At 38.6% G+C, this 12,703-nt stretch overlaps 1 protein-coding gene across 1 annotated transcript; it reads left to right on the top strand.

Moving 5' to 3' along the window:
- The first annotated feature begins 10,303 nt into the window (after positions 1-10,303).
- On the top strand, positions 10,304-12,177 carry LOC306883125 (microfibril-associated glycoprotein 4-like). The gene is made up of 6 exons (XM_079438227.1): positions 10,304-10,322; positions 10,444-10,496; positions 10,578-10,766; positions 11,018-11,114; positions 11,267-11,434; positions 11,629-12,177. The coding sequence occupies exons 2-6, from the start codon at positions 10,479-10,481 to the stop codon at positions 11,880-11,882; spliced, it is 726 nt and encodes a 241-aa protein (XP_079294353.1). The 5' UTR covers positions 10,304-10,322; positions 10,444-10,478; the 3' UTR covers positions 11,883-12,177.
- Positions 12,178-12,703: the final 526 nt, after the last annotated feature.

Here is a 12,703-nt window from a genome sequence, read left to right on the forward strand (position 1 = left end):
TACGTCAAGGCGATGGCATCCACTATCAAGTGGGCCAAACTCTGCTTGAAGACAGCAATGTAATTATTGTTGTTATACATGATTTTTCAAATTGACTGTTTTACAAGAAAGGCAGAATAGTAAATAAAAAAAAATAGTAAAGCACTTTATTATTTGTTAATAAAATTTTAGGTGTCTCCTTCCACCTTTGCTGCATATAATGTGTGCGCACTAATGGCCAATGCTCAAGTGGATAGACCAGAAAGATGAGCAGCCCTAGTGGGCAGAGAGGCTAGCTCAATACAACATAGACATTGCCACTCTTAGAGAAACTCACATTGCAAGGGCAACTGAATGAGATTGGAGCAGGCTATACATTTTTCTGAATGAAAAGGGATCAGCTTGACCACCAAGCTGAAGATTTACAGAGCAGAAGTCCCATCTGCCCTCCTCTACGCTTCTGAAACCTGAACAGTCTACCAGTGACATGCTAAGAAGCTAAACCTCTTATATCCCTGCTGCCTCCGCAAACTGTTGCAAGTGAAGTGTCAGGTCCCCAAGTCCCCAACACAGAAATACTTGAAAGGACACATTGTGAGAATGTTCTACCAAAACATATCCTGTATGGAGAGCTGAAAGTGGGTGTACACTCTCAAGATGGACAGAAAAAAACTCTTTAATGAGGTCTTTAGGTGAATTTGGAGTGAATATTGTAAAAAGAAGTGTTTTAAAATTAGTGCATTTACTTTTGTCAGAGTTGTACTTTTCTAAAGTTTTCTCAAGAAGATGCCAGTGATGTAAGCAGGTTGAAAAATAAATCCACTTCTCCTTTTGTGACATGTGAACTGAAAGATATTCAAGATTGGCTCATCGCTGGATCGCTAGTGCGATGAAGTAGAGCACAGCAATGACTTTGATAATGAATCAACTTTTTCATATCAGATGTTTTGAAACTCTTCAATTGTTTCATCACCCACTGCGGCTTTTCTCCTCCGCCACTGATCTGTGTAAACGGTGCTTGACCTGTGCATATTTCTCTACTGATTCAGACCAGAACACTTTTTCAGTGGAGGAAACGTTATTGTGGATTACGGACTCATATTTTCAGCAGAAGCAATGTTTTGAAGTTTATTTATTTTATTTTATTTTTTTATTTAATTCATTAATTCAGGGACAATAGACAGTCAGAAAACTGCCCCAGAATTATTTACAGAGCTAAAGTTCATTTGCTGTCCCTGGGCAAAACAAAACAAATTATGTGACGACAAACATCAGTATAATACCATTTACAGTAAAATCCCTCCATATGATCCCTCACATAGAAACTACCATCCAAATTTTGACTACTCGGACGTTTTGCTGGACATTGTAGTTGGTGGAGCCGTAGCTCTGGTCAAACGCTACAGGAGGCGTATCATAGTGTATCAAATGCCTTTTGTAAATCAAGGAACACAACACCCACAACCCCACCCTTATCTAATTTTGACCGAATTTGCTCAATTAAATAACATACAGCAGTTTCTGTCGAATGCTGTTTATGAAACCCAAATTGCATAGGACACAATAAATTATGTATATCTACAAAATTCACAATTTGATCAGTTACTACTTTATCTACTATTTTAGACACTACTGACAGAATTGAAATCGGCCTATAATTTACCACATTAGTTGGATCACCTGTCTTAAAGACTGGGGTAAATAACCCCGTTTTCCAACAACTTGGGAATGTAGTTTGTGTAATTGATAAATTGACAAAATGAGTAATTGGTGCTAAAAAGATATCACTATTATTTTTTTATAAATTACAGTCTAAACCATCTATATCTTTGGCATTAGAATTTTTTAAATCGTTTATAATATTCTGAATTATACTCTCTGTAAAAAAAAATGGTTTGAGATGGCGCTGCTGATGGCAGCTACTGTGTATTGCTCTTCAGTGTTTGTACTGTTTTTGTTTGTTTTTCCTGTTTTTTTGTTACTCAAATACGATCAGTTTTACCAGGGATGACCTGCTGAACATTCGGCAGAACACACCAAAAAAAACTTTTACCGGATTTAGATTTTTTTGTATGTTTTGCTGGACATTGTAGTTGGCGGAGCCGTAGCTCTGGTCAAACGCTACAGGAGGCGCAGGCGGGGGAAGACAGCTGGAGCGCTTGTGAAGCTCAGACAGCGTGGATTTCGAACGGCGTTGCCTAGCATCCATTTGTCGAATCTCCGCTCTCTACCCAACAAAATGGACGAACTCCTTCTGCTCTCCCGGACAAACAAGGATTTCTCTAACTCTGCTGCTCTGTGTTTCACGGAAACCTGGCTAAATGGCGACATACCAGACAGCGCGATTCATCTGCCTAACTTCCAGCTGATCAGAGCAGATCGCGACGCAGAATCAACGGGGAAATCGCGTGGCAGCGGGACGTGCTTTTACATCAATGAGAGGTGGTGTACAGATGTAACTGTGTTAAAGAAGATGTGCTGTTCAGATCTAGAAACGCTCTTCATTAACTGCAAGCCGTTCTATTCGCCGCGGGAGTTCTGCTCGTTCATTCTCGTGAGTGTTTACATTCCACCGCAAGCGCACGTGAGCACAGCTCTACAGAAACTTGCTGATCTGATCACAGAGAGTGAGCAACAATACCTGGACTCTGTTTTAATCACTCTTGGGTTTTTTTAAAAAGCAAATCTCTCCCGTGAACTGCCAAAATACAGACAGCATGTTACATGTCCCACCAGTGACAGTAATATATTGGATCACTGTTACACAACAATAAAGGATGCATATCACTCGGTTCCACGAGCAGCTTTAGGACTCTCTGATGACTGTTTGGTTCATCATTTTCCGACCTACAGGCAGAAACTTAAATCTGCAAAGCCTTTATTAAGATCTGTTAAAAGATGGACTAATGAAACAGAGCGGGATCTACAAGCCTGTTTCTCTCTCACTGATTGGACTATTTTTGAAGCCGCTGCCATCGATCTGGACGAGCTCACAGAGACTGTAACATCTTATATAAGTTTCTGTGAGGATATGTGCATTCTTTACAGGACTCATCTAATCTACAACAATGACAAACCATGGTTCACTGCCAAACACAGACAGCTCCGACAGGCCAAAAAAGATGCTCACAGAAAGGGGGATAAAGTCTTGTATAAACAGACCAAATACACACTGGAAAAGGAGATCAGAGTGGCAAAATATTAAATATAATATTTATATTTAAACTCAAAAGTGTGCATATACTGTGTGAAAAATAAATAATAAATGTCAAAATCTTTCATTTGCTTACAAAAACAAAAAAAAAACACCTGATATTTATTAAAATTGGGGAAGTCGTGGCCTAATGGTTAGAGAGTCGGACTTGTAATCCAAAGGTTGCGGGTTCGAGTCCCCGGCCGGCAGGGATTGTAGGTGGGGGGAGTGAATGTCCAGCGCTCTCTCCACCCTCAATACCACGACTGAGGTGTCCTTGAGCAAGACACCAAACCCCCAACTGCTCCCCGGGCGCTGCAGCATAAATGCTGCCCACTGCTCCGGGTGTGTGTTCACGGTGTGTGTGTGTTCACTGCTGTGTGTGTGTGTGTTCACTGCTGTGTGTGTGTGTGTGTACGTTGGATGGGTTAAATGCAGAGCACGAATTCAGAGTATGGGTCACCATACTTGGCAGTATGTCACTTCACTTATCAAATTCGCAGTATTTATTAAATTTTGCTTCTGTAACATTTACAGTGTATTTATAATGTATTAAAGGTATACAATTAATGACTTTTATGTTTCCTGGAAATGGACCCTACAACCTTGCCATTATTAGCTCTGCCAGTTGAACTACATGAATATAAACGAAAGAAAGAAAGAAAGAAAGAAAGAAAGAAAGAAAGAAAGAATTAAAAAAGAAAGAAAGAAAACACACATTACAAATGTCCTAATGTTTATTGATATGTCAAACTTTTCCAAGACAAACATAGCACCCAGAACAGCACTCTCTCTCCAGTTTGTGCCACTATGAAAAAATACTGAAATATAACAACTTAAAAGAATGACTGATTGATAAAGTAATTAATAAACATGTAACTAAGAAATATGTAACCCCATTAAAAAAACATTTTATAATATTCAAAAATAAAAAGACAATTTCTTTACAGAAAATGTCATAAGATGCCAAATAATATTTTACAAACCGGGAGTTTTGAGGCTCCAGTTGAAAATACCAAAATAAATTTCTTACCATTAATAAACAAATAGGCAAAAATTATTAAGTATAATATTTTAATATTTTAAAATTATTATTATCCTGTAATCATTGTTTGCTTCTATTGTGACTAAATGCAGGGCCAATTAAAATGGTTAACAATTTTATATATATACACTCACCTAAAGGATTATTAGGTACACCTGTTCAATTTCTCATTAATGCAATTATCTAATTAACCAATCACATGGCAGTTGCTTCAATGCATTTAGGGGTGTGGTCCTGGTCAAGACAATCTCCTGAACTCCAAACTGAATGTCAGAATGGGAAAGAAAGGTGATTTAAGCAATTTTGAGCGTGGCATGGTTGTTGGTGCCAGACGGGCCGGTCTGAGTATTTCACAATCTGCTCAGTTACTGGGATTTTCACGCACAACCATTTCTAGGGTTTACAAAGAATGGTGTGAAAAGGGAAAAACATCCAGTATGCAGCAGTCCTGTGGGCGAAAATGCCTTGTTGATGCTAGAGGTCAGAGGAGAATGGGCCGACTGATTCAAGCTGATAGAAGAGCAACTTTGACTGAAATAACCACTCGTTACAACCGAGGTATGCAGCAAAGCATTTGTGAAGCCACAACACGCACAACCTTGAGGCGGATGGGCTACAACAGCAGAAGACCCCACCGGGTACCACTCATCTCCACAACAAATAGGAAAAAGAGGCTACAATTTGCACGAGCTCACCAAAATTAGACTGTTGAAGACCGTGTTGCCTGGTCTGATGAGTCTCGATTTCTGTTGAGACATTCAGATGGTAGAGTCAGAATTTGGCGTAAACAGAATGAGAACATGGATCCATCATGCCTTGTTACCACTGTGCAGGCTGGTGGTGGTGGTGTAATGGTGTGGGGGATGTTTTCTTGGCACACTTTAGGCCCCTTAGTGTCAATTGGGCATCGTTTAAATGCCACGGCCTACCTGAGCATTGTTTCTGACCATGTCCATCCCTTTATGACCACCATGTACCCATCCTCTGATGGCTACTTCCAGCAGGATAATGCACCATGTCACAAAGCTCGAATCATTTCAAATTGGTTTCTTGAACATGACAATGAGTTCACTGTACTAAAATGGCCCCCACAGTCACCAGATCTCAACCCAATAGAGCATCTTTGGGATGTGGTGGAACGGGAGCTTCGTGCCCTGGATGTGCATCCCACAAATCTCCATCAACTGCAAGATGCTATCCTATCAATATGGGCCAACATTTCTAAAGAATGCTTTCAGCACCTTGTTGAATCAATGCCACGTAGAATTAAGGCAGTTCTGAAGGCGAAAGGGGGTCAAACACAGTATTAGTATGGTGTTCCTAATAATCCTTTAGGTGAGTGTATATAGTGACAGGAGTGGGAGATGGGAGTGTTGACTGTAAAGTAGAAATTAAAACAAGTAGACATGCAGTAAAGGGCTGAGAGCAGATGTGCCACACGAGAGAGAGATATGTGGAAGCTTTTGGAAGAGCTGATATTGTGAAGAGCTGATGGAGTAATCTGTGAGAAATCCTGCAAGACAGGAAGAAAAAGAATTTATCACATGATGAACAATAAAAACATTGACAACAACAAATAGCAGACAACAACATACTGTAGTTCGTAGAATTCGTAGAATTTTGTATGAGTACGCTTGTACAACATCATATGAATTTGAGCTTCGAGTTCAAGTTCCAGTTTGATAAAATAGGAAAGGCAAAGCTGAGAGAGAGAGAAAGAACCTTTACAAGAGATGGCTTCTTAAAACTGGAGTATGTGATCTGACTTAACTACAAGACAGAAAACAAATATTGAATTACAATTACTTCACAAAAACATATTAAAGGCGTAGAAAGCGTTGTCGTTAGAGGTGTTGTTCTCTTATTCAAATTATAAATTATATAACTAAACTAAATTAATAATTAATAAGTTGAAGTTGCGTGATTGAATTTGTCATCGCATCATCCTATGCAGTGTGCTGAATTATATTATTATTGTGAATTATATTGTCTCCAGCTCAGCCTCAGTCACAATTAGAGCCTGCGCTCTTAGACAGCTAAACGCTACCTCATCCAGGCCTGGTTCAAGCACCCTCAAACGAAATAAATAGCATCCTCAGTTAAATTAATGGCATTTCATTGCAGATTTGGCAAACTATCCAGTGCGTTATGGTTTGTGCTCTGGGATCGGTTTCTATTTCAAAGTGTTTTTGCAGCGTTAAGCAATGTAGCCAATCACAGACATATCTGTTGATTACTTCAATCAGAGGTGTTTAAGTTAGAATTCACTCACCGCTCAAATCGAACAAAGTTTTTGTTCAGGTATGTGTTCAGCACGAATCATCTCATTATAACAAAGGCAAGGCAAGTTTATTTGTATAGCACATTTCATACACAGTGGTAATTTAAAGTGCTTTACATAAAAGGAAGTAAAATAATCATATTAAAATAATCACAACAATAAAACAAGGTTTTAAAATGATTTAAAAATTGATTAAAAAATGAATTTAAAAGGAAATTATTATATATAAAATACAGTGCAGTTAGCTCGGACGTAGCACAGTGCTCATTCAACAAATGCACAGCTAAACAGATGAGTTTTGAGTCAGGATTTAAATGTGGCTAATGTTTTAGCACATCTGATCTCTTCTGGAAGCTGGTTCCAGCTGTGCGTGGCATAATAGCTAAAAACGGACTCCTCTTGTTTTGTGTGAACCCTTGGTGTTTCTAACTGACTCGATCCTAATGATCTGAGTGGTCTGTTGGTTTAGATTCAGTGAGCAAATCTGCAATGTATTTAGGTCCTATGCCATTGAGTGATTTATAAACGAGTAAAAGTACTTTAAAATCAATCCTAAATGTAACTGGAAGCCAGTGTAAGGACCTGAGGACTGGTGTGATATGCTCAGATTTTCTGGTTCTAGTCAGAATCCTGGCAGCAGCATTCTGGATGAGCTGCAGTTGTCTAATGGTCTTCTGCAGCTGTCAACTCATTGCTCTTTAAAAGACCTAAAACTTGTGTGTCAGATTAGTGAGTTGTCTAAAGACATGCACTGTTGGTTGGCCTCCAGGAATAAGTCAGGCAACTGACTCTAACTCATACTAAAGTGGCCATTGGTATTCCTAGGCAGTCCGGCCAGGTCCCGTCAGTGGGATGATAGTTATATCTGCACGACCTAAAGAAAGGAAACTTGCTGACAGCTTAAGGTGCACACTGCAATCAGTTACTTACTTAATGTAGAAGTATAATATGGGATTGTTTACTATGTGGACAAAGGGATAGTTCACAAAAAAGTCATGGCTTTTACTCGCTCTCATGTCTTTACAAACCCATAAAACTTTCTTTAACACAAAAGCACTTTTCTCCATACAGTGAAGATAATGGTGACTAAGCCTGTGAAAATGTGCAACTTATTAGTATTGACAATTTTAATTTCAGGAGTACCTTGTATAAAGGTGTTACCAGCGACCTGCCTGACCTCTCAGTCGTGCAAGTGGCAGAGGTGTATAAAGACTTTATCAGCACTACAGCCCCTTTAGTCACCACAATGGGGATGTCCACTGATGATTCGTTGGTGGATTCTGCTTTCGGTAAAGTTCAGGCTGGGAGTGTTCTGTCATAATTTGACAGAAAGAGCATGCTATTACAACAGCTTGCTATCGGAGAACGCTAAACTGGAAGCTCGCGTACAACTGAGATTTTAGCGGAAATACGTAGGCGGTGGGCCGTGCAAAGAGTCCATTCGAAAGTGAAAGTAAAATGCGCACAGGCATTTACAAGCTAGCCAATTTAAAAGCGAGGAAAAGAAGGAAAACTAGCTCACCATCACAACTTGGAGTACATTATATTTCACACATTTTTAAGCTCTTTTTTGTTTTCCAAATGTAATCAGATTACTCCAACGAATCGTTCAGTTTGTAATGCGTACCGAACCGAAAGCCTCGTACCGAACAGTTATTGTTTTGTGGTGCTAAATTTCCTACAACTACCTTATTTTATTTATTCTCAGGTTAGGTAAAGTAAGTCAAATCTGTCCTATCTCATAAGCATCTAAGTTCATACTTACAAAACAGGTCACAGAAGACTTCGTGGTCTGTTCTGGCTTCGCTATAAATCAATGCCAGGGAGGCAGACTTGTGTTATATAAATACAAGCTTATTATTAATAAAGCATTTTCTCAATAAAACACTTACAACATCATGTGTGGTGTATTTCTTAATAAACTACTTTCTCAATAAAACAAATACAATATCATGTATGGTGTATTTCTTAAACTACTTTCTCAATAAAACACTTACAATAACGTGTGGTGTCTTTGTTAATAAACCACTTTCTTATTACAATGAATACAATAACATGTAGCAGTTACATAACTGACAATATGAGGCTTTTCCAGGAAATGAACTAAATAATACACTATTAGATATATTATATTAACTAAATACATAAAACAGTGGGGCAGGGTAATTGTATTCTTATGCATATTACACAACAATATGTATAAACTGTACTTGATTCTGGAGCCGGGCCTGCCTCTTTCATAAGTGCCAGGGACCCCGCCTTAGAATGGCATTGGACCCTGAGCCACAGAAGCTGTCCAGATCTCAATGCAGAGAGAAAGAGGAGAGGGTCAGGTCCCGTCGAGGCTAGACCGACATCAAAGAAATCTTGTGCTCGCTGTCCAGTTCCCCGTGTAACTCCGGGCGATGGAAGCTTTGTTCATACTGCTTCCCATTCAGCACGTTCCCAAGCAAATTTCAACTGTAATACTCAAAAGAGCACTTTCTCCTCTTCACAATACCACAGATGTCAGCTCCCTGTCTCCATGCAGCGACCTGCCACTCGGAAAACTCAGACCACTTGCAGCCCAGCTCTAGGCTTGTTAAGTCATCCCAGACATGTCAAGCTGGGTTCTGCTGACCATAGGAGGAGGCTACTTGCTCCAATTCATTGGCAGACCACCTCCCTTCAGAGGCGCCATTCAGACTTCAGTACAGGACAACGATTCACAGGTTCTCCTGACCGAAGTGCAAGGTCTGCTTGCAAAAGGAGCCGGTTTTAACAGTGAACAGCGAGTCAGGCTTTTACAGCCGAGACAAAAGAGCATTTCTGACCCTGGACCACAAAACCAGTCATAAGGCTCAATTTTTTTTTTATTGAGATTTAGACATATATCTGAATGAATAAGATTTCCATTGATGTATGGTTTGTTACTGTAGGATAAGACAATATTTGGCTGAGATACAACTATTTGAAAATCTGGAACCTGAGGGTGGAAAAAATCTAAATATTCGCCTTTAAAGTTGTTCAAATGAAGTTCTTAGCAATGCATATTACTAATCAAGAATTAAGTTTTGATATATTTATGGTAGGAAATTTACAAAATATCTTGATGGAACATGATCTTTACTTAATATCCTAATGATTTTTGGCATGAAAGAAAAATCTATAATTTTGACCCATCCAATATATTATTGGCTATTGCTATAAATATACCCGTGCTATTTATGACTGGTTTTGTGGTCCAGGGTCACATTTTGTGTTCCAGCCAGTAACTCGTCTTCCTGGGGCCAATTATCCATTTCTGCCGTTGTTTGTGCAGCTAGACAAATTTGAACACATCAGGCTTCAGTGTTCAGAGTAAACAGGAGCTTCCCCATACGTGCATATATGCAATGCTCGTTCCCTTATATAAGGGAACCGAGGTTATATTAGTAATCTGAGCATTGCTATCAATTTACTATCAATTTCTGGGTTAAAATTGTTTCATCTTATTTTTTTCAGTAAACATCAGATTAAAGATTTCTGAATGTTTGCATGTCAAAGGGTCATCAGGACCTGGATGTAACAGAGCCCTTAACCTGAGAAAATACAATTCAACACTGATGGCTTTCTTAACTAGGAGTCTGTTGCAGTCGGTTGTTGAAGATGATAAAGCAGATTGCCAAAAGCGAAATTAACAAAAACTTCTCCTTTTATGGCATCAAACCCATGACTGTCCAATAAAGAGTTTTTTTTTTTTTTTTTTTTGTAAATGTCAGATAAAGAGGAGGATCCTGACAGTCCGAAAGATATTTAAAGATGCATCCGTCACCTGAACATTCACAAGATTCTCAGCGCATACGGTGAGTTTTCTAAAAATGCAGGTCTCAGCAAATATATAATATGGCTTCTTTCTTCAGATAATAACAGAATGGACGTTCATGTTATAACAAAATGATTTTATTTGTCTGAACTGTATTTCAGGTGCATCTGATCCTCTGAGCTGGACGTCTGAAACGATGATCAAAAACGGGATTGTGAGTTTCTGTATGTGAGAATGTGAGTGATTTTATGAGATGTCGATCATCAGACTCAGATCTTGAGTTTGTGTCTCTCAGGTGTTGCTGTGTTTGTCTGTGCTTCCCGTGTTGATGGGCAGATCTGTGGTCAGATCAAATGTCCAAGACTGCTCTGATATTTATGCGAGATATTATACCAGTGGTGTGTACACCATCAACACACTAAATGGACCGGTGAATGTCTACTGTGAGATGGTCTACGGTGGAAATTACAGAGAAAACTGGATGGTAAGTGTTTCAGTGTTTTATCTTGAAAAAGGATATTTTATTATCAGATGCACCCCAGTGTGACACCATGATTTCTAATAAACTATTATTCAGATAGTCGCTCAGTTCTTTTATTTCTGTTCTTTATATATGTTGGAGAGCAGTCATTGAAATCACACAACATAATTTACATTTGTTGCATTTGTTGGTAAAAAGATGAATGACGTGAAATGATGTGATGTGTGAAAGTGGATGATTTCTGAATGTTTCAGGTGATTCTCAGGCGAATGAACGGCGATGTGAATTTCTATAGGCTGTGGAAGAGTTATAAATGGGGTTTTGGTAAAACAGGCGGTGAACACTGGCTGGGTGAGTGATTTTGTGAAGTTTTGGGCTTAAAAAGGCAAACAGAGAAATAATAAACAATCAAACATATGGAAAACATGGCCATTTAATCAAGACTGCAGTATAAATGCAGATTATATTTGTTATTAAATCAGTTTCATTTAATGTTTTTACAGGATTAGAGTTTCTTCACCAGCTGACGCTCAAGCATCAATATATGCTCAGAGTAGATGTGGAGGACTTTCAAGGGCAGAAGGCTTACGCTCTGTACAGGTCTTTCTCTGTGAGGTCTGAGGCTGATGGGTACAGACTGCATGTGAGCGGCTTTGTTAATGGAGGAGCAGGTGAAACAAACTACAGAAATTTCATTTTCAATAAAGAAGAATTTAAGAAAATAAAAGGATAGTAAGGGACTTTTAAACCATAATGTTTAAACTAATGCTTTTAATAAAACCTATATTATTTATTTTAAAAACTCATTTTATTTTAGATGTCCAAATGAAAGTGTCTTTATAATGAACGTTTCTCCTCTCTACAGGTGACTCTTTGAGTTATCACAATGGAATGAAGTTCTCCACCTTTGACAAAGACCAAGACCTTTCAGGAGACAACTGCGCTAAGACCTATCAAGGAGGGTTTTGGTTCAAAGATTGTGCTCACACAAACCCCACTGGTGACTATTTGGGGAAGAAAACGGGTACAGCATCGAATCCTGGAGTCACCTGGTACTACTGGAAGAACAGCTGGGCTCCTCTGAAGTCCATCACCATGAAGATCAAACGTGTGGTGTAGAGCAGGCCTTACAAACGCTTCACTGCAGCTTGTGCATGCATCCACAACTTTATGCATACATGTGGATCTTTCTTAAAATACGGTGACAGACAAGTCCCTTGGCTTTTTAAGATGAATAATATTTCAAAATGTCAAGAAACCTCAAATATGAAATAGCTCCACTCATTATTGACTGAGAAAATAAGAATTATAGTGAAAAAATAAATTAAAATGTGTTGACATTGTGCTTTTCTGCTCCTGCAAAACCTCTATCCCAATGCATCTGTCTGAGACAATAAAGGTTCATTATCAAAGCAATATGTTGTTGTTGTTTTGTATTGCATTAACCAGCTAAATACTGTAGGTTTCATATATTAAGAAAAATTGTTTATTATGTAAAAACAATGATAATGTATAAGAGCATAAGCTAGTAAAGCACAGTTTAAATGTATAGTTGTATGTAAAGTGAGAATGTAAACAAAAATGTTCAAAGAATGTTTTTCTAACGTTTCCATACAGCGCACCTTGAGTACCTCATTGCTTTTATATAAAAGTTAGCACACAATGCAAATATTGAAGCCAAAACTATATATATTAGCTAAAAAAATACGATCCGTAAATGCTATCCTTCCACTAGAAAAATGATTCCTGGTTAGGGATGCACCGATGTATCAGCCAATAATCTGCATCGGCCAATAATCTGTATCGGCCAATTGTTTATAAGCAGCCAAGGATCAGGGCCGACTATCCTTTCAATCAAGACGAGGAGCTTTGTTCTTTGTTACTTCTGATAAGAAACAGAGTCTTAGCTCTCAAATAACGTTAATTTTATCTGAAAATTC

Source organism: Barbus barbus (genome assembly GCF_936440315.1).
Source record: "Barbus barbus genome assembly, chromosome: 17".
Taxonomy (NCBI): Eukaryota; Metazoa; Chordata; class Actinopteri; order Cypriniformes; family Cyprinidae; genus Barbus; species Barbus barbus.